Source organism: Lissotriton vulgaris, chromosome 7 (genome assembly GCF_964263255.1).
Source record: "Lissotriton vulgaris chromosome 7, aLisVul1.2, whole genome shotgun sequence".
Taxonomy (NCBI): Eukaryota; Metazoa; Chordata; class Amphibia; order Caudata; family Salamandridae; genus Lissotriton; species Lissotriton vulgaris.
In genome coordinates, this window is record NC_141695.1 from 377422972 (window position 1) to 377448588 (window position 25617).

Here is a 25617-nt window from a genome sequence, read left to right on the forward strand (position 1 = left end):
ACGCTCTATTCCTTCTCACAATGAAGGTCTAGGATCTGATCTTAGTCTGGTGTAGCTCTTGTTGTCAGACAATGACCCAAGGCACTCCTTCATATAGCACTCTGTATTTTGAATCACAATGGAACTCCAATTGTTAGCTTGCTTTTTTTACTATATCTCTTCTTGTTTTCCAGTTGCTGTTCTGTCCTGCTGGCACTGTTGACCGTGCAGACTACCATTATATGTCACTCCTGGGTGGTCTCAATAGCTACATAAACTTCATCTTAGAGAGATTCAGTGGCCTTAGAAATTAGAACAGATTTTAATCTCCTGGTTGCTTTGAATGGCCCACTAAACACTCATTGGAGTCATCCATGGCCGCAGAGGCTGTAAACGATTCTGAGCCACAGCATTTTGTAAATCTAACCTATATTAGAACATTGGAATGTTGAGCACTCTATTGAATACAATGGAGTGCTCCATGCTTCTACGGGCCGGTAAAAGCCCACAGAGCAACATTCCAATGTTGTTTGAACAAAGGCCTCTCAGAGCCCTAGGGGATTTCTATCCCCCAGGCTCCCAGAGGCCTTTGTTTTATTTGTTAGAACATTCTGTCCTCTAGTGGCAGAATGTTCAAATAGCCTTATAGCCCTTCGTAGCTGGGCTATACAGGCCATTAAAGCCCGCTCCCTTGTTAAAGGCCCGGGCTAAACGCTGGAGCGGGCCTTCAATGGCCAGCATAACTCGCTACGGTGGGCTATAAGGCTATATGAAAGTTTCAAATACCTTTTTGCAACAAAATACTAGTTGCCTTTTGATGTGTTCAATTTTGCAGTACAGGTTCTACTTGTATTCTTCCTGTCTGCAGATACAATATATCTTTCGTATGAAAGAGCAAGACAATAAAGATTTAAGCAGGTAGAATGATGGTATCACCATGTATTATAAGGAATAAAATACCCCCTTCAGCTTCGTTCCTCAATATTGGTTCCTCTCATTGGTGACTTTCTATATCCGTGTAATGTACGTTAGGGTGGACTTTATCCCATATATACATTTTTGCTGCTATCATTAACACCCCCAAGCCTAATCGGGGCACATAAAGTTTCTGTTAAAATGTAGTTTCACCCATAAAGAAATTTGATACACAACAGATGGTTATTGAATCCGCTAAAAATATAGCTCCCCATGTCAAATACGACACTTTCAGCTAGACCTGTTTTTTTAATCCATAACCACATTTCATGGCAGAGTAGACCTATGCCTATTAGTGCAGCTGCAAGCCAAAAATATTTGCTTTTGTTTTTCAGAAACACAGGTGAGACTCTCGTTCAGAAGGCATCACACTTCACCACTGTGACTTAGCTCAGGATGTAGTTTTGTTAACACAAAAATACAGAGTTCTAATTCTTGTTTTTTGTGTCTTTCATTGCAGTGATGAAGTCATGGTAAGTACGCACCGGAATGTTATTATCTTTCACACTGGAAAACAGGAAAAGAGTTATGACGAAGGATCCCTTTTTTTTGGTATTTTTTTCTCCTTCTTCTCTATTTGTATTTATCCATATTTTTCTCATCATGTCAGTGTTTAGTCATCAATATTTTCTGTTCAGTTAAAAAATGAATTTGTTTGTAAATTACTTCATTTAGTAATAACAGATAAATGTGCAATCATGCAGGAATGTATTTGAGGTGTGGCACTATCAAAGCACAATATAATGTCACCGTTCATTACCCAAAAACGTTTGATTTTTTTAAAGTTGTGATTCTTGGCAGCAAATAAAAACAATAAATAACAAACAAAATCCTAAAGACCAACTATAATACTTGAGCAAACACATAAATCTCTATTAAATGTTAGAAAACTTATTTATAAATTGTGCAACCTTTTTTAAAAGTTAGAAAAGTTATTTGAGTTTCAAAAAGTTAAAATTGCTGCTGAAAACGTCTGGAAGGCCTACTCCCAAACTGGATTCCGTTGGAAGTTAATTAATACTACAATTAAACTGCTCACATACTACAAAATGCTATTCACAAACCTACGGGCGTAGACTTCCACCTCTACCTCTCCTATCTTTTCAGTGCAGAGAACTCCACCATGGTGGAAGGGGAAAAGAGGAGTGGCTGGAAAATGGGGAAGGCTTACTAATAAATGGGAGCGGTTTGGGAAATTTAAGTAGGAGTGTAGAGAGGGACGTGCTAATTCAAACAGGCACCCACAAAAAAATTAAGGCAGTTGTTTACAAACTACACTTTTGAAGCTACAACACATATGTATATGACAAAACAGCTTTCATCCTGGCTACCTTCTTGAAAGAAATACATTGTGAACCGTAAACAAGGCTTAACACTGACATACTTTGGGGCTTGCAGCAATTTGAACAAATAAAGGTACTTGAACAGCACCCGTAAGTGTATACGGTATTTCTTTCAAGAAGGTAGACTGGAAGAAAGTTGTTGTTGAGATCACGGGTTGGCCTCCCCGTCCATGCACCATCGTAAAACTGAGCCACCGAAGATAAGGAAGAAATGTGGGGGCGTGGAAATATACATATATGTGTGTGTGTGTGTGTGTGTGTATGTAAAAAATACATCTTCAACATTTTAGGCATTCAACTAAATATAATTTAATAAATCAATTCCAGTGTAAACATATTTTAATTTAAATGCAACTTAAATTAAATTCACATATTAAAAATGTTAGTGAGGGTGTTTTTAATTGTTGTTTAAACATTATTTTTATTTCAATGAATATATTTAAATTAATAATCTAAACACATTAAATTTGATAGCCTAATGTTCCTATAGTATTTTGTTGGGAAGTAGGTTAAAAATATACATATTTTAAATGTGTTAACATTTATATTATCGATTAAAATACTTTAACATTTTTGATAATAAACGTTATCAATTTTCCCTATATTTTATCTGCACTGCTCTGTGTCAAGAGGAAAGGACAGGAATGCATGTTATTAATGAGAAACTGTGACTTCCTGTCCATTCTGCCTGCTCTGGCACACAAATTGGTGCCTAGTGCCAACACAGGCTCCCTTGCACCATGGTTCAAAGTTGTCTGCATTATTAGCATGATTGTTTTTGTGTAAAGGAAGGGACACATTCCGGCACAAAAACAATTGAGTAGTTTTCCTCTTTCTATGTGTGCTGCAGAATGCAAAACTGGTTATAGATAATAAATAAATCAGTTAAATTATGCAAACATTCAGAGGCATATCTTATGCCTAATCCTCCAAATTGCGAATAAAAAGTGGGATACAGCGAAAACCAGACTTTCCCTAATCACAGGTTTTAAATTTCAAAAAGTGATTTGGTAATCCCTGACACCAAAAAAAACGACAAATGTTTATTTCAATTTCAGCGCTTGATCTTGGTGAGAGAAAACCTCACCAATAACCATGGAAACCCTGCATAAAAGAACAGTTTGATGCAGGCACGCAAATTGTTCAAGGACAATTTATTTTTTTGTTTGGAAACGAATAAAGTCAATATTCGTGCTGTTGAGCATAACATGTCACTTACTGCATGAAGGCTGTTGGATGCCAGGGGTAACAGAGAGTTCTGCAGGCACAATAAGGGTTGATTTGTGAAAATGTTGAGTTGAGAAAAAAAGAGAAAGCCTGTTATCAAGGGAACGATATGATGGGGATATTGGGACAATGTGGTGCTACTTGGCTAATCCTGGCATGTGGGCCACTGTAGAAAGAAAAACACACCATATCTCAAATTCAGACACCAACTGGGTGTGATTGGCTTTAAAACTGCATATGATGTGAAAGCATTCTCTTGTTACTTCACAGTATGAAGAGGAAGAAGAAGAGGAGTACGTAGAAGAAGAAGTAGAGGAGGAAGTGGAGGAGGAAGTGGAGGAGGAAGAAGCTGAGATGGAACCTGAACCGCTCAAACCTGCTCCCCCACCACCTCCACCAGTTACAGCCCCGCCCATCCGGAGGCGGTCTTCTGCCAATTACCGTTCATATGCAACAGAGCCTCAGATTAAGGTAGGGGAGATTGCTGGAAAGAGATCTTTCTGCCTGAGGCATAGGTGGCTCCTTTGCTTATATGATGCAACTGTGCATGCACTAGGACCTGACAGGGGGGCAGGGAAAGGAAATATGGCTCAGTGACACAAAAGGATGCAGATAGGCTTAACGTAAAGGATACATCTATGTAGATTTTTATTGGTATTTATATATCACAAACCTAAATGAAAAAGAACAGACCACTGTACATTCATTTGGGAATTTAGGAGATAATACACGATCTATACATCAATGGAGGACATTAGATATTTGCTTTATACATTTACATCTCATGCCTTTACAGTTGCACTCTATTTAGATTAGATTTCACAATTCTATGCATAGGGACGTTAAGTGTTTTGCCCACAATTAGACCCAAGTTCTCAGGTTTGGAAGTTTAGCTACTAGAACATATCACCTTCTGGTTGGGTCATTGGAGTATTGACAGTCGGAACAATCACTGATATCATTTAATTGCAAATATATTTAAGATAGGGTCTAATGGCACCAGCACAGCTTTAGCAGACTTGGTGTCACACTAAATAGAACAAGCCATTGATAATGCAGAAGATCCCTCCATTCAACAGAGGTGGAATCATGAATTAGAATTTTGAAAAATATATGTGGGAGGAATTAGGATTTTAGTTTATTTGGGCCTGGAAAGAGGCTCTCTGTTTTAATTCTTCTAGTGCATGTCCTGGAGAAGGGGGATTTCTGATCAAGAGATTTTCCTCTAGAATAGTTCTTGATTTAATGTGGAACTGATAAATACTTCTGATGATGGTAATGTTTTTATTAGTTCTTTTGTATCTTCTGTTGATCTTAGCATTGAACAATATTTCTAAAAAAGTACCTTGCGAGACCAAGTTTTTTGGGGTAACATTTTCAGATTCCAAGAAAGGTGGCCTCTCGTCGCAGGCTCTGTGGCTGCATTGCGCTTCTTGATATAAGAGTTCACAACTCTGAGTTGAAGAGAGAACTGGCCTGGACCCTGAAACTAGCCTTCTTCGGGCTGTCTGTGATCAGTCACAAATCTGAGGCTTCCAACTAGGCTTCGCAAAGTGAAATACTGAAAAATGTAGTTATCTCAGATATGCAGTCTCCCTGTGAGCCTTGTCCCAATTACCTCTTCATCATCATCACTTTTCTACCAGAATTTACTCTGTTGATGATCTACTTGGAAATTTGCAAACAATAGAATACATTGCTGTGTAATCCACACAAACGTCTCTAGGAAGTTCATTCATCAAAATATGTATTTTATCAATTTTAAAATGTATATAGCACACCACGTAACACAGTGCTGCACAATAGAACAAATACACCAATCAATAGGGCGAATGTTAAGTAATTCCAGTAAAGCCCCAAATTGTGGGTGGAGATCATAGGAAAGAAACAACGATAATGTAAAACTGCACAAGCAGGCAAAGACATTCAAGGAGAGCCTGAGAAGCAATAGGAGCAGCATGATGTCAGAGAAGGCTTAAGAAAGGACGAGAGGGGTTATCTACTAAGGCCTTTTGAAGTAAGTGAGGTGGTACCCCTGCAGTACTCGTTCTGTACTCTTGATTGCTTTGGGAATTGGCACCATAGCATCCAAAATGGCAATAACACTGGAATATAAAAATAATATTCATTTACAATCAGAACAAATAGAAAGGATTGTGCCCCCTGCCCTTGTACTAATAGGAGTTGACGTTTTGGGCTGATTGACAGAGGCATGTAAGAGCATCTAAAAGAGAACACCTGTAGTCATTAATGACATCACTCCCGATTCAGACGGGAGACTACTGATTTCAAGGCTTGTTTGCCGCCTCCGCATTCCTGCATGAAAAAATATGATACCTCGGCAGGTTTCTGCAGTCAGAGACTGGTCCTGTGTAGCTCGGACTGTGCACTGCCAGTATAAGGGAAAGAAGCGCTATATTTTCACCAAGTGCAGATACATGACAAATGACCCGATTCAGGTCTCAAGAGAAGTCAATGATCTCCCGACTTTAAAAAATAAAATCTCCCACTTTCCTTTTCTAAAATGTTGGCTTGTATGCCTGTAGTACTACTTCCTGTACTCATAAATGCTGTTCTGAAGCGGCCCAAAGGGCTTCAATGGAGTGGGCAGGCCTGATTTTAATCAGCAGGGATTCCAGGGGTGGGGCGATGCTGAAAGAAGGCCTAACATGACTGGATGCTCAAGGTGTAAGTGACGAGGCAGAGTCTGAGGGCTATGTAAAGGGAATACATGGGATTACATGACCTTGTACAGAGAGAAGACGTGCTATAGAATGGAGCACACACTTGAAGGGAGGGCGAGGGTGCTGGAATGGCAGCCAGCATGGCACTACCACGGGCCAACTTCGGTAATTCGAGGGCTCGAACAACAGAAATCAGATGGAGAGTGTAATGGCTCGATTCATCTTCCATTACATGACTTAAGCGCCACTTACCAAAACATCCTTTAAACTTTCCTGCTTTTTATTTACAGATGCAGTTCATACATCTTGCTAATCTCTTAGAAATATCCCAAAGTGTATCAATGAGACCTGGCTAAAACATGTTTGTGATAGTGATCATGTAGGAGTTCAAATTAGAAATCACCAAGCTTAGGTAGTGAAACAAATCACACACAAATACTTTAGAAAATGCAAAGGTTTTGCTTTAAGAAAAATAACTATACAACGTGTGAGTCACCAATATCCACGGTGCAGCTGTGTTTCAAACTTGTCTCCTAAGGGTCAGGTTTGTTTGTTTTGTGTTCACAATATGGGGCAGTTAAAAGACCCACTCTCTTTTGCTGAAAACTGCACTGGACTGCTGAAGGTTACCTACACGGACGCCCCCTGACTCAGGGATTGAAGCCCTCTTGACAGAGGGATCGAGCCTCCCACCTCGCCGGACCCGCTTCGTGGGTCCCGCAGCGCGGTACTGTGAAGGGCTGCTGACTTTGGGCATCACCACCGGACCGGCAGGGCTGCGAGCACGTAGCAGGGACTCCGTGGACCAGGAGCCCCTGCGTGCCCCATTGACAACAGCTGGGCTGCTCTCCCTGCCGGCCACGCCCCCCGCACACGGAGCTTAATAGGCGGGATATCCTGAGTTCAAACGGGACTCTCTTTTGCTGAAAACTGCACTGGACTGCTGAAAGTTACCTACACGGACGCCCCCTGACTCAGGGATTGAAGCCCTCTTGACACAGGGATCGAGCCTCCCACCTCGCCGGACCCGCTTCGCGGGTCCCGCAGCGCGGTACTGTGAAGGGCTGCTGACTTTGGGCATCACCACCGGACCGGCAGGGCTGCGAGCACGTAGCAGGGACTCCGTGGACCAGGAGCCCCTGCGTGCCCCATTGACAACAGCTGGGCTGCTCTCCCTGCCGGCCACGCCCCCCGCCCACGGAGCTTAATAGGCGGGATATCCTGAGTTCAAACGGGACTCTCTTTTGTTGAAAACTGCACTGGACTGCTGAAAGTTACCTACACGGACGCCCCCTGACTCCGGGATTGAAGCCCTCTTGACACAGGGATCGAGGCTCCCACCTCGCCGGACCCGCTTCGCGGGTTCCGCAGCGCGGTACTGTGAAGGGCTGCTGACTTTGGGCATCACCACCGGACCGGCAGGGCTGCGAGCACGTAGCAGGGACTCCGTGGACCAGGAGCCCCTGCGTGCCCCATTGACAACAGCTGGGCTGCTCTCCCTGCCGGCCACGCCCCCCGCCCACGGAGCTTAATAGGCGGGATATCCTGAGTTCAAACAGTACTCTCTTTTGCTGAAAACTGCACTGGTCTGCTGAAAGTTACCTACACGGACGCCCCCTGACTCAGGGATTGAAGCCCTCTTGACACAGGGATCGAGCCTCCCACCTCGCCGGACCCGCTTCGCAGGTCCCGCAGTGCGGTACTGTGAAGGGCTGCTGACTTTGGGCATCACCACCGGACCGGCAGGGCTGCGAGCACGTAGCAGGGACTCCGTGGACCAGGAGCCCCTGCGTGCCCCATTGACAACAGCTGGGCTGCTCTCCCTGCCGGCCACGCCCCCCGCCCACGGAGCTTAATAGGCGGGATATCCTGAGTTCAAACGGGACTCTCTTTTGCTGAAAACTGCACTGGACTGCTGAAAGTTACCTACACGGACGCCCCCTGACTCAGGGATTGAAGCCCTCTTGACACAGGGATCGAGCCTCCCACCTCGCCGGACCCGCTTCGCGGGTCCCGCAGCGCGGTACTGTGAAGGGCTGCTGACTTTGGGCATCGCCACCGGACCGGCAGGGCTGCGAGCACGTAGCAGGGACTCCGTGGACCAGGAGCCCCTGCGTGCCCCATTGACAACAGCTGGGCTGCTCTCCCTGCCGGCCACGCCCCCCGCCCATAACGCAAACAGGTATTTAAAGACCCTAGTATACCCGCAGCGCGGGAGCGTCCCGGGAGAAGCCCGGGAGAAGCCCGGGACAAGGGCGGGACCGTCTGTTGCCGTCAGAGGCCGAAAGAGGCTGGGCTGGGCCAACCCTCTTTCATTTGATTCCTTACAACATCAGCTGAACCGAGGAATTGAACACGGTGATGCCTTCACCGGCACCATGTGAAACCCCATCAAGGGCGGGGGGAAGCAACACAGGGACGCTGGACAATTACTTTAAATCCGCCAAAGGAGAGGGGTGTAAAGAAAACTCCTTGGAGAGGCGTAGGGTGGAGCGTCGTCGCTCCATCGAATCTATGAAGAGTAGACCCCTGACCGAGATAATCCCGTTTCCCATTTCCCAAGAGGAGGGTACCCCCACTGATAGCCCAAATCTACCGACCTTAGAGGATTTTCCTCTACTATTACGGGAAACCCCGAGCACCCCTGGTATCCTGCCCGAAAATATCATAGAGACCACCCCATCCTTATCATCCAATATGGCAGTGGACTTGGTTACTCAAACCCCTCCACTGAATAAAAATAAGAAAAGCAAGCCAAAGCAAAGTGTTGTGGTGGAGCTGCATGGGCCTCCACCCAGTAAACGCAGAAGGAAGACAAGGGGGGGGCAGGGGAAAACCAAATTATCCCATCTAGATTTCGGTAAAAAACATAAAACCGCACTCCCCCCTGGCAGGGATAATGATATTGCGCCTATCGCTACCCCCTCTAAGGATTCAAGCCCTAACACAGCTGCTACTAATAGTGACCTAGCGGCTAATACGCTTAATATAACCCCTTCTCTTACATCTTTAGGGAGTATAGAATTTTTATTTCGTTCACTATTGCAGCCCATTAGTGATAGCCTGAAAAAAGTTGAGATCAGGCTTACTATCTTAGAGGCATCCCTTACTACCTTGAACACTTTAGTTAGTAAGCAATCCAAAAATGCGGGGTCCAACCCTCCTGCAGGTAGCCTTCCTAAAACAGGAGTCGCACAGGGTACCACCAAAGTCCCTCCTCAGGGCGCTCCTACTGCTCCCCCCTTGCAGCCACTCATGGCTATTCCAGTCCAGGCACCACGCAATAACCCAACAAATATGCCTTCACAACTGACAGACCCTGCCCCTCATGGTCCACACATAGGGACCAACTCTGGCTTCCCCCAAGTTGTCAGCACTTCCTCTCCCTCTCCGGCCCGGCCCGCCCCGCCCCAAGACCACGGAGACCAGATTTGCCTCCAGAAGCCAACAGGCTAACGGTGGTATTAGCAGGTGCCCCCCCAATTACAAAGAGGAGAAAACGAAGATTTCCAAACCCTGAAGAAAAAGGTCATTAAATGGCTGAATTGGAACCGGCCCCTACCACCACACTTTAACAATGAGATTATTATGGTCAGAAGGGTTCCCTGGCTAGGGAAGACTAGAAAAACAATAATAGGGGACTGTATTTTGGTAACTTTCAAAGACCCGGGTACTGTTTTGCATATCTGTGAAGGGGTGAATCGTTCATTGGATTCTACTATCCAGACCCTGCCAGTATCCTTTTTTTTCCCTCCCACTTGCATGCATTATGATCCACCGCATGAAGAATGGACAAGGGTGGAACGCAGACGCAGACACAAAGATTATGTACAGCGCCCAAATTTTCAATTGCCTGACACACCTTATTTTCATTTTAACCGTTTTAATTGCTTGAATGGTCTGGACAGGGTCGATTGACTGTCCACTCACAACCCAGAGACTTTGGACAATGGCTCCTGCAGACTCCCTGAGCCATCTGCCCCCACTGTTGGTAATGCTCTTGAACCACTGATTGACCCAGTGTTTGAAACCGTCTCCGCCCACCTCTCTGGCACTGCAACTGACGCCCCTGAACACTTGAGACTAATCTGGTGGAATGTTGCCGGATTGGCTAACAAATTGGCCGACCCTGATTGGGCAAACTACATTGAGACTGGAGACGTTTGTATGTTCCAGGAAACCTGGGCAAGAGAAGACTATGGGCACCAAGGTTATCAGTCATTTTCCATTCCAGCAAGGTGGGAGGGTAAAGGCCGCCCGTCAGGGGGGCTTACGACCTGGGTTGCATCTCACCTAGGCTGTGAGGCAACACGGTTATCTGTCACCTCTGATGATATTCTTGTGGTCCTACTATCCTGGCCAAACCAAGCTAAACTTGCTTTAATTAACTTCTATTCCAGGCCAGTGGGAATTGCCAAGGAATCACCGACCATAGATGAACTCACGAACTATCTATCTGAGCTACAGAGTGACTTATTCTATGTGGTGGGAGGGGATTTCAATTCTCACTTTGAGCCACTCCCAGGTCTTCTATAGGGGTTCCCAATGGAGGAAGGGGCTAGTTGGGCAGTGCCCACGGTAGAAGCTCCCGCCCCGAAGGCATGGACCCCACTTGCATTACAAATCACAGCCCTCACCCTAAAGTTCGGAATTAGAGCCTGTAATGGGCGAATGAGATCTGACATACCCAGCAGAACCACCTATAATAGAGTGGGAAGAGAGTCTCGCTTGGATTATGTCTTGGTCCAAATAGTGAAGTGGCCAACCATCCGGGACTTTAGGGTAACGGAAAGGGCAGATAGTGACCATAATGCACTTGAGCTCGACCTTGTCCACCCTGGCCTCCAGACTCCCATGACCGCTTTGGATAGAAACAAACCTGCGCTTCTCCTGGAAAATAGCAGGAGAAGAATCAGGTGGGAGCATCTGGTTACAAGTAAGAAGAAACTTCCCATGCTCTATGATGGGATAATTCCCATCTTGGAAACTGTGGGGAACTTGGATACCGAGGTGAACAATAAAGACTCCCAGGCTAAGTTATACAAGGCTCACGAGGACCTCATAAAAGCTGCGGCCCCTAACCTCTTCAGTAGCACACAGAAACCAAGCAGGGGGCGGCAATGCAAATCATCATGGTATAACCCAGCTTGCAGAAGGGCAAAAAGGGAACTCCTTAGTTTTATCAAGGAGGGTCTAGGGGGGGACCACCTAAGAGAAAGCAGACGGGCCTATAAGAAACTTGTTGCCCACGCAAAAGCCGAATGGGAGGAAAACCAGTGGGAAGAACTTACTAAGGCCCTAGCGACCAAAGACCACCGCCTGTTCTGGAGGATAGTGAGTGGGGGGTCGGGAAATCTCCATTCGGCAATTGAGCCAAACATCGCTCCCGGGGTGTGGCAGGCACATTTCCAGTCCCTATACAGCTCTGAGCCGGGAGAATTCATCGTTGACACCGGGGTTGGTTGGCCAGATTATGAAGGGGATCCAATAACACTGGGCGAGGTTACTGCTGCCATAACAGGACTCGCCTCGGGAAAGGCGCCGGGATTGGATGGCCTACCCGGGGACCTGTTTAAACAGGAGCCCATTGTCTGGGCCCCCTGCCTTACCGCTCTCTTTAACTGAGTTCTTAGCGGCATGGAAATCCCTAGTACTTGGCTGGGGGCGGAGGTGGTGCCCATTTTCAAAAAGGGCTCGCCTCTCCTCCCAGCCAACTACAGACCCATCAGTTTAATTGATGTAGCACAGAAACTGTTTGGCAGGGTCTTGCTGAATCGGCTCCAGGACTGGGTGGAAGAGGTGGGTGTCCTTAGTCCCTATCAAGCAGGATTTAGGAAGGGAGCTTCCACAGTGGACCAGGTTTTTAGATTAAACATCATCTATTGGAGGGCAGCAATATTCGAGGGCGGCAGTCTCTACACAATTTTTGTGGACTTACGGGCCGCCTTCGATCTGGTGCCCAGAGGGAAACTTTGGAGCGTCCTGGAAGAGATGGGCATCCCCCCGGACATTCTATTAATCTTGCAGAGGCTACACCACAATAATTATGCTCGAGTGAGGTGTGGGAGGTCCGGGGAACTTACTGAAAGATTCCCCGTTGACCGAGGGGTAAGACAGGGTTGTGTGTTGGCACCGACCCTGTTTTGCCTCTTCGTCAATGGGGTAATCGCTCACCTGAATGCCATTGGCTATACTGACGCCCCCAAACTGAATGGCAGCAGGGTGCCTGCAATTATGTTTGCAGATGACACCCTGCTGCTATCTAAAACCCCTATGGGGATACAGAGGATCCTAGATTCATTTGTGGCCCTTTGCACTGACAGGGGGCTAGAAATTAATGCGGCCCAAACCAAGTTCATGGTTTTGAATCCGAGCCAAAAACTGTGGCCGAACCCGATATTGGGAGGAGCGCGGCTCGAGAGAGTCTCCACCTTCGAATATCTCGGTGTGACTCTTAATGAAACCATGTCTTGGGGATCCCACCAGAGCAGGGCGAACCTCAAGTTGACACAAACTACCGGGGGCATCGCCCGGATGATGAATGGCTCCTCATACCGTCCGCTGGGGTCGCTCATCCAGATATACAAGGTCCAGGCCAGGGGAGCGACTATGTACAGGGCGGAACTGTGGGGACATACACCTTGCCGTAGTCTGTCACTAACGGAGAATACATTTATTAGACAGATAGCCGCGCTTCCGCCCAGCACCCCGCTCCTCCCCTTGAGGCTTGATCTGGGTCTACGACCAATAGCCGATGAAATAGGTTTGAGACCCATAGCCTTCTGGCGAAGGTTGTGGAGTAGTAACGATCTTGCAGCCTATAGGGCGGAATTGGTGGAATTACTGACCCATCCGAAAGCGCTCCGGATCCCCTGGATTAAACACATCCAATGTATTTGTATGGAATTGGGGCTCCCCGATTTATGGACTGATCCTGCCAGTGCCTCATTAAACATTTCCAAAAGGTCCTTGGCCAATGCATACCATGAACATAAACTAGCTAGGGTCCTAGATAGTCAGGCCGAAGGGTCATTATCCTCTGTATTTGTACAAAGTAAGGACCTATACAGGTTTGAGGGGGTTTTGGATGCTATTTCCCCTGTGCTTGCCAGAAAGCTGTTTCTCCAATGGAGATACAGCACATTGCCCTTTCGGTCTTTCACCAGCTCCTGGTCATCACCTCCCACCTCAAAGCAGTGTGCGGCCTGTGACGCCATGGAGGAAACTGATTTACACGTGGCCCTCTTCTGCCCAGCTTATAGGGTTGCGAGGAAATATTGGCTTCTTCCATTGATTAGAAACATGGGCTGTAGGGAATATGCCCCAATGTACAGGATTCTAAAATCTAATGTCTCAGGCCCAACTGTGTTTGCACTGACAACATTTTTTACTAATGTCTGGCACACCCGCAATCGCATTTTAAAAACGCTGGTTTCCTCCTAATTTTAAGATTCATAGTTTTAAGGTATTTTAGCAACATGCAATTCCAATGTTTTATATTGTTTAAATGTGCAGATTTATTGTGACTGTATATGTGTACTGTTTATCTTTTATGGCCAATGGCCGAAATAAAGATTGGAAATTGAAAAGACCCACTTTCTTGAGAAAACACCTAACAGCAGTAGATCTGTTAAACACGTTTTCCCTTGATTTTTCACCACAAGCCACTTTATACCTGAAGACCTTATAAAAATATTGATGCTAAGAGATACGTCTCAATAACCAATAAAAACTTGATAAAAGCAAACTATATCTAAGGCAATAGTCCAGTAATTTATTCGGTCATGAATTTAAATATACTTCCTACATTATGTTTCTGTGTGTCTGCTAGTTGTTTCATTTTTGTATGTTGAATGTTTTCTATGCTACACTAGAAGGCACCTCGTACGGTATCTTGAGTGTGTACGTCTCACAGGCCCTGACTACTTCACATTCAGGGTTCTCAGAGCATTAGTGGCTGCTTTGCCTCAAAGTATGACCATCGTGGAGGGTGACTAACAACGTCATGGGGCGAATAGACTGGTATGGGACAGATATGACCCCCGCAACGGGTATGAGGACAGGAAACTGGGCAAAGGGGTTTGTCCTTTGCGACGCATGGTGGGTTTGGAACCCTGAGGAGAGAGAATACACTAACGCATCAGCCACAAATGATACGCTGTCCCACATAGATTATTTGCTTCTCATGGCTGCTGATCTCCTACACAGCATGGGATCACAAATTCTTACCTGCAGGTTATCGGACTATGCTCCGGTCCCGCGCCACTTCGACTCAGTGCACAGAGGGGAACACCCTATATCGCTCCTTAACACCTGGTTCCCCATGCACAACCAGTTTGCGAACCACATGCTCAAAGAGCTGAAAGTCTTTCTACACCTGAATTGGAGTATGGTGGATTCGGCAGGTATCCAAGTGGGAGGCGTGCAAAGCCTCCATGAGGGGTATTGCCCTTTGATACATTTGAGGGGATGACCATGCGAAACGCCACCGTATTACTGACCTGGAAGTATCAATAATGACCAGAGACAGAGAAGTCCCGGAGAAGTTGAATGACTTCATGATTTCTCAGTTAGAGCTTGACAGAGCGATGTTGCGACAACTTTGTATTGAGGAAGCCCGTAAGTGTTGAATGATGTCCAAGCAACAAGTCTATGAGTTGGGGCATAAGTCAAGCAAGCTTATGCATTGGCTAGCCACATAAGTTTCAGAATCACTGGTGAAACCTTGTATACTGGACGAGAACAGACAGTGGGCTGTGAACTCATGGGGAATTGTGGCAGTGTTTGCTCAATATTATGAGTGCTTGTATGTGGCGAGGGTCCCCCGGACTATGAATCATCCACCCCTCTGGTGGCAGAGCTCCCACAGCCTTCACTTTCAGACTCTGACAGGGCTACACTGGACCGGGACATCAATGTGGAGGAGGTGGGAGAAACCCTAGCAGATCTGAACTCCGGAAAGACACCGGGACCGGACAGCTACTCTCTGAAGTTTTCCTGAAAGATTTATCCGGATATTCTCCCACCCATGCTGGATGTCTACATTGAGGCTACTGCCAAGGGTCACTTCCCCTCTCTGAAATTGGCCAAGCTACAATCCTGGTCCTGCCCAAGCTAGGCCGCACCCAATGCGTATGTGCATTATTCTGGCCCATTTCCCTCATTAATACAGAGGTTAAGCTGTAACGTGATGCTTCTGGCCAACCGCCTACTGAAAGCCATCCCCCACTTGGTCCATCCAGACCAGTGTGGCTTTATTCCTCGTCATAGTACCCAGCACTGCATCTGCGGAGTGCACTTGGCACTGGATCGGACATGGGTCCTGGACTGTCAGGCACCCCTGCTTTTAATGGATTTTTTAAAAGGCGTTCAATATTATCAACTGGTCCTTCCTGGACGAAGCCCTTTTTTAAGCTGGAGCTCGGGCCTATGTTTTGCACATATGTTAAGGCCCTCTTCGTCGGCCTGCAGGACCGTGTACATATTAACGGGGTGCTTTCTCGCAGGATTGCCATTGGGAGGGGCACCAGGCAGGGCTGACCCCTCTCTCTTCTCCCATTTGCATTGGTCATAGATCCCATGACAGTTTGGATCTGGTGCGACTCCCAGGTGTGGGGGTTCGACTGAGGACTGGGGATGGAGGACCGTATGGCGCTCTACGCGGACATCTTGTTATTTATGTCCCACCCGCTCAGACGTGACCTAGACTCCTCCACATCTTAGAGTTTTTTGGGTGGCCTCTGGGCTAAAGGTCAACTGGGACAAATCCCTGTAAGGTTCACCTGAGGGGCGACTGCATAGACTAAACATGGCAGTCCCAAATCCAAATAGGCCGCATACATTTCCACTATCTGGGGATATGTATTTCCTGGGAATCAGGCCTAACATGGAGACTGATTCTCTGCCCCATGACGTGGAGAGTCCAGGAGGATATGACACAGCAGGATAAACTCCCCCAAAACCTCATGGGCACAATAACCCTTTTAAAGAAGAAAATCGTCCTGAGGCTTCTGTACATTCTTCAAAACTAACCCCTGCACATCCCCTGGGCTTGGTTTGGTGCTGTGATGACCATGGGATGCAGATTCATATGGGCTGGTGGGACTCCCAGAATGTGTTTGTGTGGTATACAACAGTGGCCTGGCCATGGCAAATGTTCGACTATACTACTTTGCGACTCAACACCTTCCCATTAATAAGTGGAGGCATGGGGTTTGGGATGATCCCGCATATAGGGGCAAAATATCTCTGCTAGTCCTGGATAAGGTACTGGGCATCCTGTATGGCACGCCCATCCCCACCTCCCTTCTAGAGCTCACCCAAGTGGTATTCAGGGCATGGAGAGCCGCCTTGTGATGCACCAAGTGGGACCACAAACTAACACTAGAAACTTCATTGTGGGAGGGATGATTGCTGCCTCAGGTATCGACCTTGGAGGGTTTTAAAGGGTGGGACAACATAGGAATTTCAAAATTAGGCGATATCTGGGAACTGAACCATATGCGGACCTTCCAAGAATAATTGAGTATAGATTTCCATTTGCCAACCTACCCATTCTTTCAGTATCTGCAGCTCGGCCGAGCCCCTCTGCTTATCTGGAGAAACTGGATGACAACCCAGAATATAGCCCTCTAGAGGGTAGATCACTTACGGCCCACCTGGCGAAGGTTTGGGGTTTCAAAGATTTATAGAACCCTCGGGGTGCACTCGCCCAAGTTATTGGGACCCCTGAGAAAGGGATGAGTTTGCACACTGAATGAAGAAGAATGGAGAGACACTTGTATGGCACCTCAAGTACTGGCAATTTCCACATGACTCTGCCTTGTGCAATTTAAATACCTTCACCAGGTCTACCTAATGCCCCTCCGCTTGTGGAAAGCTGGTATCCCTGACTCCCCGTCCTGCTGTTGGTGCCGAGATACCAAGTGGGGCTTCTATCATAGGGTGTGGAAATGCCCTGTGACGTATGCTTACTGGACCACAATCTTGACCATCTTTTCTGATGTAGTGGGGACTCATATAGAGGCCCAACCAAGGATCACTCTGTTGGGTATATTAGACTGTGGGAAAGCTTAGGGGGATAAGACATTGGTGGACTTGGGAACAGTGATAGCGAAAAGAGATATAGACCGACATTGGAACTCCTTAACCTCATCTCTGCGGCGCATATTTTTGCGCTATGCTGCTTTTTTCGAAAAGCCGCGTTAGATGATGAGCTCAGCTCGTCATCCGCACACGCCCCCCGTGGCTGATGACGAGCTCAGCTCGCCATCAGCATCGAAGGGGTTAATTATCAGCCTGGACAAAGAGCATGGACCTGTTGTGGCAAGATGGTAGAAACTATTTATGAAGCTAGGGACTTTCCCTGCAAATATGAAAGAATCTGTCTAGATAGGTACTCTAGATAATCTGACTGCACTCCAGGTTATAACGGAGAAATATGTTAAGGTTCGTGGAGGGCGAGTTTATGGCGCCTTCATCGATTTCTCCACAGCTTTCGATAAAGTGGATAAATCATTGCTGTGGGGAAAGTTATTCGATCTGGGGATGCCATCCTTTCTCATCAGATTAGTCCGTGCCCTGCATTCGGATACCTGGTGCAGAGTGTTGTTGGGTGGGGAAAGAGGACTATCTAGAACTATTCCCACAGCTAATGGGTTAAAGCAGGGTTGCCTATTGGCTCCTTTGCTGTTTTCCCTATATATAGCCGACTTACCCCAGGTTCTCTCTGCAAGTACAGGTATTGCTCTGATCTTGGGGGGTCCCCAATCGCATGTCTTATGTATGCTGACGGCATTTTGATTCTTGACCTAACGCCTAAAGGGCTGAATAATCGCTTACATGCCTAACATAAGTATGCAGGAAAGCATCATCTGCTGATAAATATCGCAAAAAGTAAAGTTTTGTGTATGTCGGGCAGGAAGAAATCTATATATGCAGACTTTCTTTGGACTGTGGGGGGGCCAAAAATTGGAAACAGTGAAATCCTATACTTTTCTTGGCAAAATTGTTATGAGCAACTTAAGCGAAAAAGCTCACATAGCTAATAACATCCAGAAAGCTATTGTCCAGGGAAAGAGCTTGGTGTCCTTATATAAGCTTCTAATCAGAAATGGGGGAGATGGAATACTGATCCATTCATTTTCCAAAGGATATGTTATAATCAAGGGAGAAAGGATCCCTTGTCCTGATCAACCTTAGGTCTGCAGGATGGTTGGGGGGATTTTCTGTCCCAATATTAAGACCCTCATGCACGTGATGGGTATGGTGGTGTCTTGAAGCGGTATATCTTGATTCTCCGCTTATATTTCACGTGTGTGCATAATCATTAGGTCTACTTAGGTTATGCAGCCTCCACCAGGAGGATTTTACCCAAGGTTGGTACAGTAGTGAGCCAGAGATAAAAAGACCAAAAACCAGGGAGACAAAAATTTTTAATACATCTGATTTTGGGTCTGGTAAACTCAAATAGTAGTGCATCCGATTTTACTGGTTTATGAGTTACAGTTGCACTTTGAGTGAGAAGGGGGTTAAAAGGTTGGTCGACATGTTTCTGCCGCTATTGCCTTATTTCTAGGACTTACGGGCATTCATCAGGACCGTTCTTATATAAGGCCACCGGCAGAAGGCATTTTTCGATATTGCTGGATGTATATCGAGCAAAAATCCCTGCCTCTTTACTCTATGGAATGGAGCCAATTGATATAAAAAGTTGGAGCTTCTTGAACTCGTCTGAAGGTAAAATCTTACGTAGCCTTTTATCTGTCAACACAGCTAGTTCAACAGCTGCTCTTAGACAGGAATTTGGTTTACGTAGCAGCTGGGTTCAAGGTCTAGCGGGGAGTGTGCGCTGGGTTTTTAGCCTAGCAATGGGCGAGCCAGGCACGTTAAGACATCTTATAAAAACTGAGTTGCTGGGAAATTTTAATGATTATTCTCTAATTCTAAAAAATTTCAGATATGCTGTGAGTCAATTACAATTAGATAAAGCTGTTTTATTCTCTTTATCGCCATATCAGTTAAAAACCCTCCTGAAGTCTGCTTCTTGGGAACTAGGGTTTAGACTGGATAGAGAGCTTCGTCCTTTGAAAAAGGGTATCACCCCAGTTATTGATTCCTGTCTGGTGAGGAAAGCGCAACCCTATGTTCATTGGAACATCCCTCATGGTGTCAGGTGTCTATTGTTTCTAGTAAGACAGGACTTACTTCCTTTGAAATCTCTCTTATCCAGATGGTTTGGTTCATCAGCTGTATGTGATTTTTGTCACATGAAAGATCAGGACTTGCTTCATGTTATTTTTGTTTGCCCAGCTTTAATGTCGTACAGGCGAAAGTGGCTAAGACCCATTTGTCTCCAATTGAATATTTTGTCTGCCTCTGCTTTCACTTTGGCCATGAACAATCCCCCCAATGAAATGCTTTGTTTTAAATTGTACAACTTTTTCAAATGTTTTTTGAATTTGTATTAGGTGGTAGCTCTGATGTTTTGATTTTTCTGTATATCTTCTGTAAATTTTATATTTTAATCATGACTCTACTGAATGTAATATTATGTCTTTTATGTAGATCTCATGAGAGTTCCGTAATCATAAATAAATAAAACTTGAAACTTGAAAGAATCTGTAGGAAGTGGTGGTCACATCATAGATTAAAGGGATAAAGTAGAGATTGATTGACATCCAGAACCCTTAGGCGAGTGGTTCTGTAAAGTGGGGAGGAGGGCTTAAAAGTGTTTTGGAATGTTGTATAAATTATTTCTATGTGACAGTAGCAATTGTTTATCTTGCTCTTGTTTTTTGTTACAGTGCAAAGAGTCAAAATAATAATGTTGCTATATAAAAAAATCAGCTAAAACAAATTAAAGTATTTGATTAAGACCCTTTTTTAAAACATTCATCTTCCTTCATATCTCGTTTAAAATGTAATCACACACAACAGTCCTTGATGTAAACAAGATAAAATAAGAAAGCAGCAAAACCGCCCTCAAGATCCTCCATCTTCTCAGCCTCTGAGGATATCAGGGCCGCTGCCGGCGACACAGAATGATCCCCTATGCAATCACTAGCGTGTGTGGATGGGTGCCTCGCTGCCCCAGCCAAAGCAACAAGGCTTCCTGAACATGTGGTTATTCTACTATCTATCTATCTATCTATCTATCTATCTATCTATCTATCTATCTATCTATCTATCTATCTATCTATCTATATATCTATCTATCTATCTATCTATCTATCATTTCAATCTGAGCTGTATTACAATAACCAGGAAGACGGTACATAAAATGTTTAAATGGTTAACATAGAGCAGAGAGAAAACGAGTTATATTGTGGCTTACCAGAACAGATTTTGTGGGTATTGCTGGTGCATATATACCCACATCTACGGTAATTGCATTTCTATAATTACTTAAGCATGCGTACATGAAACGCACTATATATATGCATTTACAACAGTACCTGGAAGGCTAGCATATTCTTTGTATGCCAACAAGGATTCTTGAGTGACTCTGTAGTTAATGATGGCTCTACATCACTATTAAATAGAGAATCTTAACTCTCAGCTATGCTTATGAGCGTGTAAGGTAAGTTCACCAAGAAATAGTTTCACATGATCAGAAGGCCCTCTGTTATCTAGCGATATTGTGTGAGTGCAGCTTCAGTGCTTTTGTGTGTATTCATCATTGTCAGACATGTACAAATTTGGTTATAAAACATTGTCTTTTACTAAAAAACATATTTTCTTAATCTTTTCTGGCAGAGAAAACCCAAGATCACAGCCTCGCGCAAGCTACAGCTCAAGGTGAGCTCCTTTTTCAGGTGACATTGAAATGGTTGCTTAGGTGCTGTGTCTTGTGCACCCGCAGAGGAGGGTGTGTGCTATTTCCTCAGTGGTCCCTTTGTTGTGTCTGGGTGGGTGAATGATGTTGCTGCAGACAACAGGGAGTGATAGGGTCTGTGACCTGAAGAGGCTGCACACATGAGCTACTGAAGCCAGAATCTGGTGGCTTTTTTGCATTGATTAATAGCGCAAAGAGGCCATAGAACTGGTAGTTCTATGTTGTGCAAATACTGATAACATAACCTATGTCCTGCCTTTGCCTGTAGCTCGATAACTAAGAGAATGAACTACCATGTTGTCTACTCAGCCGAGGTACTATGCTTTCACACTCTGATAAAACCTAGGGGCATATTTATAAGGACTTAACGCCACCAGAATGTCACTTTTTCCAAAGTTCTGGGCGTTAAGCTACTTAACGTGGCTAACGCCACCTTGTAAATAATGCCCCTATTCACACAGCACTTAGCATGAAAGGGGCGGGCAATGGGTGTTGCAGTGGGCGTTTTGCTGCAACACCCATTGCCTTTTGACGCTGCCCCATATTAACAAGGCGTGGGGCCATTTAAAAATACCACCAGGAATATCCGGTCTTAAGCAGGCGATACGAGGAGAAATGTTTTATTTTCGCACATAAATAATTACTCTTGCAGGGCAGGCACCCTAGCAAAATGGTGCTAGGGTGCCTGCTCTGGCGCTAGGCAGCTTTTTTAGTCAGCGTTAGGGGTAATGCATGGATGCACCGCATATTTGTGAATGCGGGGTATCTTTTTATATTGAAACTGTTGGAGCGTTGCGTAACCAATTCTGGCAAAATACCACGCTCCACCAGTTTCTTGTAAATATGACCCTCAGAATCCTATGGGGACTTCAAAAGGCTATCTGCACTTAACCCTAAAAATATGTATGCACGATTTAGGTACACGTTTGTATCAGGAAAAAGTACTTACAACATTTTGGGAATACAGCATGGATCTGTTAAAAAAGAAATAGAAAGTTTTTATTAATGTCAGAAGACAGTGGAAACCTGTAATAATGGACACTAGGTCGTAGGAGCTTCCCTTGCCCCTTCTATTGCTTGATGGGTGATACGCGCATTGTTATGATACCACCTGCTGCCCTTGAGGTGTTACGACAGCTCACAGTATGAGGTGCCACCCACCCTTGTTCAAGGCAAGCAGTCAATCACAATGGGAATTGGTCACGTGTTTTCCATTTACCAGCTCTTTTCTTTTCTCCCTTTCCCATCCTTTTCTTTCCCATCCTGTCACTGTATATTGTTTTTTTTTGTTCTGTGCGCCTTATTTCTTTCTTTCGTAATTTCTTTTCTTCTATCATTTTCGTTATTTCCTTTCATCCGTCCTTCTTCACTTTCTCTTTCTTCATTTGTCCTTGTTTATTCGTCACCATATTGGTTCCTTCTGTCTTTCCTCCGTTCTTGGTCTCTTCTCTCTCTCATTTACTCCTGTCCTGCCTTCCCCGCCCATCTCCACGTCCCTCTCCTTGTCACCATAGTCTTTAATGTTGCAAATCGCAAAGAACGAGATGGATCAAGAGGAAGAAGAGCGGGCTCGGGAGAAGGATCGCTACCTGGCCGAACACTGCGAGCCCTTGCAGCTGTCTGGGCTCTCCCTCTCGGAGCTGCAGGTAAGAGCTGTGCCAGCTTCTCACCGCTGGGGGTCGCAGGCAGCCCGAACATGTTCTCTTCAGGGAAACTTCGTTGAACTGCGAACTAGAAAGCCTAAATAATAATGAATTATGCTAAAATGTAAGATGGCACGCCCCTTGATGTTATAGATAGACAATATACTAATTCGGGATTTTTTTTAGAATCCAGGTCCTATTTCAGATGTGCGCCTGATGCAGGGCTTAATTTGTTTTAAAAAAATAAGTAACTATTAACCATGACTAGTAACCATCACACTGCTATAAGTGTGGCAATTTAGACTGATTGAGGCCGCCGAAGCTTTAAGAATGGCTTGAGTGGCAGGTAATAGTTATTTTGAATGTACATTAACTTAACAAACAACTGTGTTTCTGCTCATCTTACACAATTACACATACAGCACCACCCTGTGGCAGCTGTTATAAGTGCAGGTTCCGGTGATCAAGTGCTGTTGCCAAGCACCGGAAAACACTGGCTCAAATTAAGCACTGGTCTGATGTGGGAATGATTGGCAAGCTACAGTAGTCTTCCAGGGGCAAGGACATTTTCCATTTTCCCTGGCAGAGGATACTTTAGGAAGTGGTGTTTGGGGTGTGACACCCCTCAAATAAATGTATTTTGGGCTTGGTAGTTGGGTCTAGGGCATGGGCACCGTAAACATTTGCCGAGGTGTCACAACGTATGGTCTGTGGTGTGACCGAGGGCCGCGCTGTGGCGGTAAGGGGTCCTGGGTGAGTCAGGGATTGTGTAAGGAGGTCTGTGCACCCACAGAAGTATTCCTTGAATGGATAAAATCGTACTACTTTTTATAATTCACAAACATTGGCAGTAGTAGGCTTGGAATGCTGCACCAGTCTCAGTGGCGTATCTATAGGGGGTGGGGAGGCGGTCCGCCCCGGAGAAGCACATGTTTGGGGGGGCGGCCTCCACCCATTCTTACCTGCCATCTTGGGGCAGCAATAGCAACCCCCGTGCCTTAATGCATTTGCCACAGGGAAGCAAACGGAGAAAACTCTCGCTCTCGCCAGCACCCTCCCCTGCTCTTCACTGCAGTCGCCGCAGAGCGGCAAATTCAGGGACCGCCACTGGGGGTCAGAGAGCTAGCTACGCCACTGGCCAGTCTCATGCTTGCAGGAATACTACTGGCAATCAAACAAGCCAAATGAGATGTGACAAATGCTTGCAAATAATCAACCCACTGATAATCGCTCAGGGTAAGATTGCAAACAAATGTGTTTTTGCACACTGTGCCACTGAAGATGAGGGCCTGATTTAGGATTTGGCAGACAGGGGAAATTCAGACAGTGTGGCGGAGGACTTTACATTTATCACGCTCTCTTTACTCCGCCCGCCATATGTATAGAAATCTGCCAGCCCCGCAGACAACTCTATCCATTGGCAGGGACGACCATCATGGTGGTTCTTCTCAATGTCGGAAAAGTTTGAAGGACGGCTCTGTCAAACATAATGGCTAGCCGTTAAACTTTACTAAAGTTTTTTATTTTATAAAAACAAAATTCTAAAGCAGGAGTTTATTCTTGAAAAAATATAAAATAAAATAAAGACCATCTAAACCATGGGAGTTTCCTCAAATTGTATTGCGTTCATTTTTCTTTTTTCACCATCCTCCCCTGCCAGTGGACAGTAAAGAAAGTGGCACCTGACTGTCCAATCAAAATAGGGCGGACAGTTGGATGGCTTCAATGGCGTCTACTCCATTGGAATGTCAGAGGACATTTTACACCGACTGAGTACATTTTACTCTGTCATCATCTGGCAGATGGGCCCGATTCAAAATCAGGCCGGCGGACCTTGATTTGGCGGACAAGGTACTCACTCTATCACTGTTGTAGGATAACACCTTATAAAAATCCACAGAGGCATAAAGATGAACTAAATGTATGAATTTAATTCTTGAACAGGAGTTGAAGCACAGCACATCAGTTCAGAATACAGATACCATAATACAGTTGGTCTGGAATCTGGAACCCAGGATGCAAGATGCAGGCACGCATCATACATTCCAGGCAGCAGATCCAGACAGGGAAAAGCAAAGGGAAACAGAGCAAGGTAATACAAATGTAAAACAGGATACAACACATCTTAGCCCTAAAGAAAAAAAAGTAAGTAGGGGAAGCTCTGGGAGTGCATTAATCTAAATATCTGCTGGGAACATTCTTTTGTCTATTGCAAGCCTTAACTCTAGAAGCAACAGAGGAACCAACATGAACAGCATTGGGAGAAGACATAGTGGAACAAGCATCGGATCTCCTTAGGCAATTATCAAGAACAGAAGAAGGAGAGCTATGTACATTTTCAACATTGTAACACTTAGCCACTCTACGGACATTCCAGACTCTACCATCTTGCGTGACAACACTATTTTTGAAAACTTTGACAACTTTGATGGGAGGGAAAAACTTAGAAAAACCCTTAACCAGAAAACCAGGTTTTTTAATTCGCACCCATTCCCCCACCACAAAGTCATTATCTCTGGTCTTCATTTTGGAATCAAACAAGGTTTTCATTTGTAGTTGTTTGTCTTCAACCCGTTTGGCTACGCCAGCAAGGTCCAAAGCAGAATTATTAACATCAAGTTTCTTAATCCACCAGGGACAGATATCAGAAGGAGGCTCCCTTCCCTTAAGGAGTCTGAAGGGACTAACCCCAGTCACAGAATGAGGAGTGATGCGATACGTCCATAACCTTTTCCTCACAACATCCAACCAACAATCATCAGACATCTGCACACCATTCAAACAATCCTTAAGAACACGTTTAAAGCGTTCAACTTGACCGTTTTCCCTGGGTTGATACAAAGAGGTGGTGTAATGCTTGATACCACAAGTACTAAGGAATTTCTCAAAATCAGCCGAAACAAGCTGAACACCATTGTCAGTGACACAAG

At 45.3% G+C, this 25617-nt stretch overlaps 1 protein-coding gene across 1 annotated transcript in view; it reads left to right on the forward strand.

Annotated features, from left to right (window-relative positions):
* The first annotated feature begins 1409 nt into the window (after positions 1–1409).
* TNNI3 (troponin I3, cardiac type) overlaps positions 1410–25617 on the forward strand; it is a 46551-nt gene continuing 22343 nt past the window's right edge. Inside the window, exons 1-4 of the mRNA XM_086928686.1 lie at positions 1410–1427; positions 3795–3995; positions 20966–21007; positions 22559–22690. Of these exons, the coding sequence (XP_086784812.1) occupies positions 1425–1427; positions 3795–3995; positions 20966–21007; positions 22559–22690 (378 nt within the window). The 5' untranslated portion in view covers positions 1410–1424. The remainder of the gene's footprint in view (positions 1428–3794; positions 3996–20965; positions 21008–22558; positions 22691–25617) is intronic.